General features: G+C 45.6%; 1 protein-coding gene across 3 annotated transcripts in view; it reads right to left on the bottom strand.

The window, feature by feature from the left end:
• SLC7A4 (solute carrier family 7 member 4) overlaps positions 1-10,071 on the bottom strand; it is a 45,061-nt gene extending 34,990 nt beyond the window's left edge. Inside the window, exons 1-3 of one of the 3 annotated variants that reach the window (XM_085897637.1) lie at positions 9,998-10,071; positions 3,060-4,228; positions 2,416-2,649 (exon numbers count right to left, since the gene is read on the bottom strand). In XM_085897637.1, the coding sequence (XP_085753763.1) occupies positions 2,416-2,649; positions 3,060-3,795 (970 nt within the window). In that variant the 5' untranslated portion in view covers positions 3,796-4,228; positions 9,998-10,071. Of the gene's footprint in view, positions 1-2,415; positions 2,650-3,059; positions 4,229-4,475; positions 5,595-9,486; positions 9,644-9,997 lie in introns of those variants that run through there. The other 2 variants (XM_085897636.1, XM_085897639.1) reach the window with 2 other exon arrangements.
• Positions 10,072-12,167: the final 2,096 nt, after the last annotated feature.

Here is a 12,167-nt window from a genome sequence, read left to right as displayed (position 1 = left end):
CACTTACCATGGCAGTGGTACTCATGTCTCTGCTGGCTCTGAGCCAGAGGTCAGTAAATGTCTGGATCAGGCCTGGGGGGTCATGGATTCACTGGATCATGGGGTGTGGCGCTGTCGGTTCCTGTGCAGGAGGATGAAAGTCCAAGTCTTCAGGTAATTGGTGCTTTCAGTCTTGGGTTACAGATGTAGGACTTGGACTCTGACCAGGGATCTGAAAAGGAGACTTAATTCCTTTGGTACCAGGTCATTTCGGAGAATCCTTGGCTATCGCTGATCGGATTTTGTGTCCAACGAGCGGTTGCTGAGAGAGAATCAAATGAGATTTGTTACCTGCATAGTCCATGAGGATCAGCGGTGGCTGTATGGACATGTGGCTCATTTTCCTGATGCTGATCCTGCTCAACAGATTCTCTCAGCGAGGGAACCTCGTGAGTGGAGGAGGCCCATGGGCCGACCACGTGCCTCATGGTTGCAGCAAGTTGATCAGCATCTCAAGGAGATGGGGATGGGTCAGGCATCTGCCTGGGGGTTGGCCAGACGGAGGCCCCTGGAGTACCGGCAGAAGTGTAAAGGGGGATGTAAACCCCCTTTGACTCCGATTTTTTTAAATTGCGTGAACAAACTTTGTCATGTCATGGGTGATGAAGGTTGTGGTCAAGTCTCATTGGAATTGTGTGTGTAGTTTCTGAGAAGAAAACAAATATCTATTTTGGGGGGGCAACCCTCCCATTGACCCACTTTGACAACAAAAAAAATTTCATGGTGTGAACAAACTTTGGTACATCACGGATGTTGTTGGTTGTCACCAAGTTTCATCAGAATTGTGTGTGTGTAGTTTCTGAGAAGAAAGCATATGCATATTTTTGGGGGCAACTCCACCTCACCCCCCCACCCTTCCGGTGGAACCCCTTTCGGCGCGATTTTTAAATGCCACGACCAACTTTGGTACAAACTGTAGTTTCATCAAAATTGTGTGTGTCGTTTCAGTGAAGAAAGCAAATACATATTTTTGGGGGAAACCCCCATTCCCCCCCACCCCCATACATTCCCTAAGACCGAACACACTTTGGTACATCACGGGCAATGAAGGTTGTAGTCAACTTTCATCAGAACTGCAGGTGTATCTTCTGAGAAGTTGCAAGTGTTTGTGGACGAATGGACAGACTGCCGGACGGACGACTCGCCATCCCATAAGCTCCCAGGAGCTACGTTCCAGGTGAGCTAAAAACTACCCATTTCTTGAAAGAATCATTACGTGTAATGAAAAATGGATCTTTATTGACAATCACAAATGATCAGCACAGTGGCCCGACAGAGACAAGGCGCTTAAACATTCAAAAACCCAGCCTCCACCCAAAGAAGGTCATGGTCACTGTCTGGTGGACTACAACGGGTGTCATCCAATATAATTTCTTGCAATCCAGTGAAACCATCACAACGAAAGGTACTGTCATTAATTAAATCTTGTTCATCAGAAACTCTCCCAATGACAACCAGTATTGGTGAATCAAAGATGCCCAATCCTGCTCCACGACAATGCTCTTCCTCATGTTGCACAAGCGATTCTTCAGAAACTGAACACATTGGGGAATGACGTCCTCCCTCAACCAGCCTATTCACCAGACCTTTCTCCCACAAACTACCACCTTTTCAAGCACCTCACCAGCTTCCTCTGCATGAAATCCTTCTCCAACTAAGCAGCAATTGAAACTGCCTTCAAGCAATTTATCGACTCCAGAAATCCAGATTTAAAAATGCACTTGTAACTCATTGGCAGAAATGTATTGATTGTAATGGCACTTATTTTGATTCATTAACTTCACATTCAGCAACGATATAAAGGTTCATTGTTGCGGTAAAAAAAAAAAACGACAAAACTTTTGTGACAACCTGATATATGAAAGGTAAGGGCAGTTGATCAGTTTAAAAACCAAATGTATGAATGCAAGAGGTATTAAAAAATGTGTGTGTGTGTGTGTGTGTGTGTGTGTGTGTGTGTGTGTGTGTGTGTGTGTGTGTGTGTGTGTGTGTGTGTGTGTGTGTGTGTGTGTGTGTGTGTGTGTGTGTGTGTGTGTGTGTGTCTAAATCGCCACTGGGCATTCACAGCATTGTCTCCATAGCTGTGAGGGTGTGTTTTTTATTTTTTTTCGCAAAATGGGTGAGCATCGCTTGGGCTGGAGTCACTGACTTTTATCTGTTTCAAGCTGTCAAGCCCAGAAGGGCAAAACAGTGGTCTTTAGTGAAGTTGAGCAGGGTAAATGGGGAGGGGTTCAAAAATAGTCATGTTTATATACTTAATATGTACATTGCTCCTTATTGCATCAAAAAAGGCAGTAAAGAAAGCATGGAAAACGAAAGGTAAGGAGGGAAAATAATACAAAGACATGCAATGATATGATGCAGTTGAAAACTAACCACAGAGAGATCCCACGGAGATTATGATGGAAGCCCAGTGATATCCACGCTGCCCAAAAGCATCTGCGAGGGCAGCCGCTGGCTCAAGGTCTCTCCAAGGCAGGACAAGCGTAAGGACAGCAGAAACTAGAATATATATGGAACCCGCAATGCAAAGGGATAAACCGGTGGCTATGGGGACGCCTCGGCGAGCATCTTTTGCCTCCCAGCTTGATGTGGCAATTATGTCGAAGCCTATGGAAGAGAATGGCACTCATAGCAACAAACAAGTCAAGACTCAACACAATGACGAGGCTCAGGTCAGAGCCTGAAGGTAAAGTTCGACTTTCAAAACCGGCAGGAAAATGTTCCAAAATGATCTCACACAGTGGAACAAAACAAAAGGAATAAATGTGCTTGTGGGAATTCAAAACTGAAAATAAACTCTATTTCGCATGTTCAACATTCGCATGTGATGTTGGGATAACGTCCAAATAACCATTTTAAAGTTTACCATCTCTAATTTCCCTGGTCCTGCATGCAATTAATGTACAACCATGAACCTTAGATCAATGATGAAAAAATGCTCATGACCTATACATCAACACAATAGCTTTTTAGTAACGTGTTGCAGCAATGAGTTGTGCAATGACCATCTTACCCACCCACATAAGCGTAGAAACAGGTCGCTGTACCAGATAGTATACCCGACACTCCAAAAGGTGCAAATCCTCCGTAGTTCTGTCCATAGTATTCCGGTTTGGCCAGAATGAAGCCAAAAACGATCACAAAGCCAGCCGTTGCAAGAGAGACAGCTGCCAGCAAGTGATTCATCATGGCTGAGACACGTGCTCCACAAGCCACAAACAAGGTACAAGTTACGACAATACCGGCAGCCAAGAAGTCTGGAAAATCCCCAAAATATGGCAAATTCCAATGACCCAGTACGCTGATGGTACTATTCCGTACACGGAATCCAGTAAGTGAATCTAGGTATCCACTCCAAGCTCGAGCTACAGAAGCCCCACCGACAATATATTCAAGTACAATGTTCCAGCCAATAAGGAAGGCCCAAAGCTCACCGGCAGACACATACGTATACACGTAAGCTGAGCCCGTGTGAGGAAATTGTGCACCAAACTCAGCATAACAAAGGGCCGCGATGAATGCCACGGCACCAGCAGCAGCAAAACTGACACTCACTGCTGGGCCAGTTGTGTATTTGGCTATTGTGCCTGTGAGAACATATAAGCCTGCACCCATCATGGCACCCAGGCTGAGAAGAGTAAGGTCGATTGTGGAGAGGCATCGGCGAAGGTTTGAAGCTTTAGGGCCAGAGTTCATGGATTTCTGACGATGTATATTCTGCCAAACGCGTGATAAAAGGTGCCACAATGGCATTGTTGAAAAAAAAATGTGTGCAAGTTAGTGAGCAAGTGAATGAATGAGTCAGGGAATCAGCGTTAAACTGCAGATATGCTAGCAAAACTGATCGGATACGATTAGCAGCGGGATGTAATTATACTATGTGGTACACCGGTAAACAAAACAATGCAGAGTTCCAGGTCCAAACATAAAGGAATGCACCTATATGGTCCATGAACAAGGTATACTATCAAGAGGTGAAGTATTTGCAAGGCACACACATAAGGCACACGTGTGTATAGTCATTTGATGTGCAAGTAAGAAAACAAAATGGGGTCCTGAACAAGATGTGGAGGCATGGAGCAGAGGCAGTATGATGTTTGATGACACATCAATCACAAAAGTTCTGATGTGACACAAAAGGGTGCTGAGCCATGGAACAAAGTATCAGCTTCCATCTTCATCATCCCTATTTCCCAAAGACAAAATCAGTTCAGAGAATTAGATTAGACAGGGATTCATCAACATGTTCCTCAACATCAATTTCAGATATATGTTCTCATCGGACTCAAAGCTCAAACAAACGAGCCCTTTCGTGGTGCTCTGAAAGCAGCTATGACATGAATGTATGCAGACCTTGCAAAATTAAAATGTGGTGAATGGTATCCTATGGCAATCAATGGTAGATGTAAGATGATCAATGGTATATATGGTACCTATGGTAATCATTGGTCCCTGTGGTATGGCAGATCATAGGGAAATGGTAAGACAATGGTATACTCTATGGTAAGGAAAAAAGAGGAAGAGTATCACAAAGGTGTTGAGTGGTTTACCATGGTAACCATTGATGGTACAATGGCAATTTAAGGAATGCGAACGGTACTTTTTAATAAAGGAGGGAATATAAAATCTGGCCAGGGTATCAGCCCGAAGTCTTCACATTTTCAACAGGTATTGTGAGATATTTAATGTCAACAAGCGAATGCTGGCAAGTAGGACAGCCTGCTTCACACGTCCTCCGATAGATGGGGTACCATCCAATAAAGTGCCTGTTGTTGGTACTAACAGAAGGTGAAGGTTTTAGTGAGAATAGAAGCCACCATTAATCAAACCCCAGAGTTAGATAGCTCAGAGGGCAGAAGAACAACTGAGTGAATGCGCTTCCTCAGAAATGCATCCACATGACACGCCTGGAGCTTTTCATTCTCTTTTTGTTATTCCCCGAGATGTTGATGGAACAACCAAACAGATCAGATAACTTACATGTTCTCAAAACCTGAAATGAAAACAAAGGTTGAGTAGTTGTTCCAAAACATTGATCTAATTACATGGTAATTTTTTTTTTTTTGCTAAAGAAGCATAATATGAGATAAAAAGTGACCTTTTCAAATTGAACAAGGTACATGATTAGTAGATTACTGTTGGAGTAAAATTCACCATAAATGGCTCGTGTCCTAAATAAAGAGTCTGTCGCTTTTATCTGTGGCAGTGCTTCACAGAGATGTGGGGATAAGAATCAATTTCACCGGCCAGAACACCAAATGGATGGAACAGAGTATGTGCTACAAGCAGCTCTTGTTGCAGTGATAAACACAACCTCCAATTCAACCGACGAGCCCTCAACGAGTCGCAAATAGAGCTCCAAAATGAAGTAAATTGATCCAAGACCTCATGATGCTGTCTCGTTGGTGGAAAAAAAATCAATGGATAATGACCGACTAGCCCTTAATGAGTCGCAAATGGAGGTCCAACATGAAATGAATTGAACAAAGACCGACGACCATCGTGTCTGGTTAGTGGTAAACATCAAAGGGCCCTGGACTGACTAGCCCTGAGCGAGTCCCAAAATGGAATATATTGTTGTGGTTACCAGATTCGCAAACCACCATTCAGGTCCCTTAGGTGAGGTATCTCGGTAAGTGCATGTGTAGTTAGGCCCAAACCCGTTGTCTAGTGGGAATACATGTCATTTATACGAGCTGCGACTCTTCAGGATAGCCGTTTTTCTTTTACTATCTTTATTTTGGACCAATCGCCACCATCACAACCACAACAACAACCACCAACCACAACGCCGCTTCACCACAACCGCCATGACCTTTACCGTCACAACTCGCCACCATCGCATCACCGTCATCTCGCGCCACTCATGGGCACCGATGCTGGACTCGTGTAGGGCGCACGTTGAACAGCGTGTACAAAATCACGGATTTTCTGCTTCAAAACGGATCCAAAACGACACACGCCCACTTTTGCCGTCCAATCGGTGAGCGAGGGGCGACTGGCCCCGCCCCCAGGGCGATCGATATATGCAAATTTGTGGATCAAAAAGCCTTCACGCCCACTTTTTCTCGGGCCAATGGGGAGCGAGGTGAAAGGTCAAAGGGAGGGGGTCAAAGGCGAAGTTACGGGGGGATAAAAGGACGGTGTTCGTCAGTCAAAGGAGTAGTAAAAGTCGGAGCGAAAGAGTCAGCAGAACGAGAACGAGGGGTCGGAGAGTCGCAAGAGAGAACGAGGGAGAGTCAGCAGAACGAGAACGGAGAGTCAAGAAGAGGAGAGTCGGAAGCAGAGGGTCAAGACTTCGCGGGCGGTGGAGCTGCTCGTCGTGTGCGTTGGAGTCGGAACGGAGGGGACGGAGCTGTGGAAAGGCGGCGACACCAGACGAGGGGGTGCTCGCGTCGTGCAGGAAGCTGCACCCGAGGGAGGCCGGCAGCGCGACCTGGCCGAGGTGGAGACGCTCGTCGCACATAATAAAGATCCTCTATACCCCGAGCATCAGCAACCCCCTCCTGTTTCCCCCCGCGCTGAGATAGTGCGACCAAGGGGGCCCCGTTCCCACCCCCTGCCAGGCACTGTCCACGAGGCCCGCGGGTTGCGGGGCCATCGCCGCTCCGCGTCTCATCACCAGACGGGTAGGCCCGACCCGGTCTCGGCCCCAGGCCTACCTCATTCTTGAGGGTATTTCTTTTCCTTGGTTTTGGGTATGTGTTGTCGGCGCCGTCTGTGAAGTAGAATTGTATAAGTGTTGCCGTGTGCTCGGTAGTCGGTATTAGCTCTGCACTGTGTTTTCACTTTTATGTTTGCTTTTTGTGTAAATGGAATTGTATTTGTGTGCTTTCCGTGTGCCGCGAATAAATGTGCTTTATTGTTGAACTGTTCTCCCGCTTCGCTTCGTCTTTTCCCCCATTGAATCCCCATCTTGCTTCACGTAAAGGGTTGGTAGTGGGCTGAATACGCCCGATAATTAATCGAACCGTCGAGGTCGACGATAACACCGCTCGGTTATTCTGATAGTACGGAACGGGTCGCTTAAGTGGCCCGTGTCCGAAGTCGACCTGCGGCGAGGTGCGATCGCCCGGTCTACCCTCCGCGTGGGTACTTAGGTAGTTCGAATTTGGCGAGCAACCCTATCCCACGCGGGGGCTGATTGGCTCGATCGCGGTGAGACCGAAAGGTCCACCCGTGACTGGTTCCCGGCGTTAGTCCGAGAGGGTCACGACTGGATTGTCCGTCCGGTGGGCGACGTGCCGCGATTCGAGTTGCGTGGCCGTCGCACGCCGGCGGGCGCGAAAACCGCAACAATATCAAACCAAAACTTGATGATGCTCTATGTTTGGTGGAAAGCGTTTCTGAAAGCCTGCAGGTTATTCTGCATTATGTATACAATACCCCGGATTGAATAACTAAGCAGTAGATGTTGTTTAACCCAAGTAGAGATCAATGAGTAGGCTTGAGTTTCTGTAAGATTTGATTAAATTTTGACTTACCGTACTCTTTACAGAGTGTCAGTGCTGCTGACAGTTTCTTGGCAAACGTTATACTGGGTGGTTTGCCAATGCCTTCCCAGCATTTTGTCCATGCTTTATCATTTCAAATGCTGAACATCAAGTAGGGAAGCAACACATACCATTTTTAAAGTCTTTGGTACGACTCAGCCGGGGTGTGACTGACCGACCTCCCAGTATCAGCGCAGACGTTATAACTTGCCTTAATTTTTTTCAAAAAGAGGTGAATTTAATTGTGTGTTACTCATCCTCCAAGCGACCATTTTCAAACCGATGCACTTGAACCCCCTCAAGTGAAAGGTTAAGACCTAATGACTGCCATGGTGGGATTAAGGAAACCTATATCACACTACAAACTAGAACGGCATTCAGTGGAGCGCGTACATCCACCAGCCTGAACAGTTTACATTTTGTTTCCCACCGATAGGCCGATTCTGTATCCGGACCTTAACCAAAACCTAATCGGCCTGTTCTTGTCACTTACCCAACTCATCCACATAGTTTTGTCTGAATCCGTCCACATTTTGAGATATCATGTTGTACTGCATACCAATTTTGGCCCATCTGGCAATGGTGAAGAATCATTTAAAATAATTCCCAGATCCAGATTCGGATCATCATCAAAATCGAATCGATTTGTCCTCGTCACACCCCCAACCTGTACACCAATTAACTATCGTCTGAATCTGTCCGCAACTTTTCGAGATATCCTGCATGAGCGCACGCACGTATGCACACGTAAAACTAGAAGGGCACTCAGTAGAGCGCATAGCTAAACAACTTAATGCCTGATCCACGAGAACATGTTGGGCCCCATTACATTTTTGAAATATCATGCTATATATCGTTTTTGGCCAGATCTCTCAATGGTGAAGAATCCTTTAAAAAAATTAATAATTCTCGTATCTAGATCCGGATCTTCACCAAAATCGAATCAATCGTCCTTGCCACACACCCAACGTGACCACAAAATTTCATCCAGATCCGTTCACAACTTTTTGAGATATCCTGTACACAAACAGACAGAAAGGTGTGAAAACATAACCTCCGTCACCTTCGGTGGCGAAAGTAACAATAAGCGGACAATCGCTCGAGAGGAGAGAAAAACACTCGTCCACATGTGGACACGTTCAAACATTTCATGGAAACTGCTCTCCTATGCTCTGAATGCTTATAAAACATTTTATGAGAAATTAAACACGTGTGTGTGTGTGTGTGTGTGTTTATGAGCATGTGCGTGTGTGTGAGCGTGTGTGTGTGAGCATGTGTGTGAGCGTGTGTGTGAGCGTGTGTGTGTGAGCATGTGTGTGAGCGTGTGTGTGAGCGTGTGTGTGTGAGCGTGTGTGTGTGTGTGTGAGCGTGTGTGTGTGAGTGTGTGTGAGCGTGTGTGTGTGTTTATGAGCATGTGCGTGTGTGTGAGCGTGTGTGTGTGAGCATGTGTGTGAGCGTGTGTGTGAGCGTGTGTGTGTGAGCGTGTGTGTGTGTGTGTGTGAGCGTGTGTGTGTGTGTGTGTGTGTGTGTGTGTGTGAGTGTGTGTGAGCGTGTGTGTATGTGTGTGAGCGTGTTTGTGTCAGCGTTGTGTGAGCGTGTGCGCGTGTGTGTGAGCGTGAGCATGTGTGTGTGTGAGCGTGTTTGTGTGAGCGTGTGTGTGTGAGCGTGTGTGTGAGCGTGTGTGTGAGCGTGTGTGTGAGTGTGTGTGTGAGCGTGTGTGTGTGTGAGCGTGTGTGTGTGTGTGAGCGTGTGTGGCAGCAAAATAAATTTGTCCCCGTCCACATGAATCCACCTGTTTGAGAGGGTGTGCGAGTTCAACTGCTGCGTAATTAGCCCGTTTCGAAAATGACTGGTGATGCAAAACAATTCTTTATAAAAGCACAAGAACAGTCACGCAGTTCAGTGTTGTAAACCAGGTAAAAAGCAATGGACAGACGGCTTAATAATTTACCATCTGATGCTGTGCGATGACCGCGGATCCTAGGACGGCTCGACATCCATGTGGATTCGCACGTCAATCCTCACACGACCATTTGGACACGACGCACAAAACACTGCGCGTCACAAACCTGCAGCGTGTGGTGAGGCCACAGAAAGGGGCGTGGCGACTCCACAGAAAGGGGCGTGGCGACTCCACAGAAAGGGGCGTGGCGACAGAAGCCACCAAAACGAGGCACAACAGGTTGTTGCAAGTCGCAGAACGCCAAGTCGGCTTTCCAGTCAGTAATCGCGACATCTCGAACGGTACAAACAGTGTACATCGACAGCACATCTTATAATAATTATAATTAGTATTATCAGGTAATACTGACATATAAACCTGAAACCGCCACTGATAGCAATGATGATAACAGATTAATATTGAAATTAAATAAGATGCAAAACAGCGAGCGAAACAACACATCGATTTGCACAGAATTCAATTCTATAAATGGGGAAAATGTCCACAGAAAACGCCTCACCTGTCGGGAGATTTAAAAAAACCTCAAAATAGTAACACTTGCTGCTCACTTCCAAAGCGCTATCCAAACATCACGCCAGCACAGTCACTTACCTTTCGCTTGTGTGCGTGATGACGTCATCGCGGCGCTATCCAAACATCACGCCAGCACAGTCACCTTTCGCTTGTGTGCGTGATGACGTCATCGCGGCGCTATCCAAACATCACGCCAGCACAGTCACCTTTCGCTTGTGTGCGTGATGACGTCATCGCGGCGCTATCCAAACATCACGCCAGCACAGTCACCTTTCGCTTGTGTGCGTGATGACGTCATCGCGGCGCTATCCAAACATCACGCCAGCACAGTCACTTACCTTTCGCTTGTTTGCGTGATGACGTACGCAGTTCCGTCATCGCACCCAAGGTGCTCAAACACTTTGTACGTACGAAAGAAACGCAAGCTCGTAACCTTGTGACGTCACCGCGTCCGTAATGTTCCTTATTTGTTTCTTGTTTCGTACGAATCAGTTTTAATTCTGATAACATTAAAATGTACTTTTTTTTAAATAAAGGAGCGCCAATTTTTTAAACAAATTAATCACACACACACGTGCACATTATCTTATGTGTTTTCATTTTCAAGGTACACAATAAAAAAACTTTGCCCAATTACGGGTTTTAAATCTTCAGATTATGTTGGGCGCCACTTTATGTGAACTTTTCTAGAGCATTATTACTTGGTTCCTCCGAAGACCACAAGGGTATGCGGCAAGCACACGAGATTTTTTGAATGTGCCTTATTTTTTTTTTATCATCTGCCATTTTCCACAAGCCATGGAATTCCCCTTCTTTTCTATTCTTTGGCATTTTCTACAAGCCATGCAATGTCCCTTCTTTCTTTAGTTTGCCACATGGCATATACCAAATAAAGGGGCCTTTTCTATGCCCCTGCCATTTTTCCCCAAGAATCCTCTTCAAATTTCAAGTCAATCAGACGAACGAAAATCGACAACTTTTGAAATTCGGCCGATGTTGACCTCAAAAATAATTGGTGGTTGAATTCAATGATCAAGTGTGCAAATCCTTTCCAAATTTCAAGTCAATCGGATGAAAATTGAGGACTTCAGAAATTTAGCCTCGATTGACTACTTAGCTAATGTTGACCTCAAAAGTAATTGTTGGTTGAATTCAGTGAGGTGATATGAAAATCATGTTCAACTTTCAAGTCAATCGGAAGAAAATTAGCAGTTTTAGAAAATTGGCCTCTGTTGATCGTTGGTCCATGTTGACCTCGAGTGACCGCAATATCACATGGTCGTGTAACACGTGGTGAAGTTTCAATTTTGTCTGCTGAACGGTTTTCGATCTTAACAAAATGCAGACACGTACGAAGTACGTACGTACTCTACCGGTCAAAAGTTCTAGAACACCCCCATTTTCCCAGTTTTGCTGAAATTTAAGCAGTTTAATGTTTCAATGTACTCTGAAATTAAAGCATAGAACAAATAAACAATTGCAGATAAAAAAGAAATCATGGAATCGTTTTCTTCAGCAAAATTTAATCGAAATTTTTGACTCATCAACGTAGCCACCTTTTGCAGATATAACAGCCGAACATACTCGTGGCATTCTTTCGACAATGGAAATCAAATATTGTTCGGAAAGTTCTTCCCAACACTGTTGCAGAAGTTTCCACAAATGTGTTGCACTTGTAGGTTGCTTTGCTTTCACCCTTCTGTCTAGTTCATCCCAAACCAGCTCAATGGGGTTTAAGTCTGGAGACTGCTGGCCATTCCATGATTTGAAGCCCACCGTCTTGTTCTTTTCTTCTAAGGTAGTTCTGACATAGCCTGGGGTTATGTTTTGGGTCATTATCTTGCTGTAGGATAAGCCCTTGACCAACTAGGCGTAGACCAGAGGGTATTACATGGTGCTGCAAAATGCTGTGGTAGCTCTTTTGGTTCAGTGTGCCAGTCACTCTGTACAAGTTGCCGACTCTGGATCCAGAAAAAGACCCCCAGATCATCACGTTTCCTCCTCCATGTTTGACAGTTGGTGTCACACACTGAGGAACCATCCTTTCGTCTACTCGACGGAGTACAGAAACCCTGCGTGATGAACCGACAGTTTCAAATTTTGATTCATCGGTCCATAAGACCTTCTTCCAGTATTCAGAAGTCCACTGGCGGTGC

The sequence above is a fragment of the Eptatretus burgeri genome, chromosome 10, assembly GCF_056783735.1.
Source record: "Eptatretus burgeri isolate ZD-2024b chromosome 10, Ebu_testis_v1, whole genome shotgun sequence".
Classification (NCBI taxonomy): domain Eukaryota; kingdom Metazoa; phylum Chordata; class Myxini; order Myxiniformes; family Myxinidae; genus Eptatretus; species Eptatretus burgeri.
This window is presented reverse-complemented; position numbering and strand designations above follow the sequence as displayed.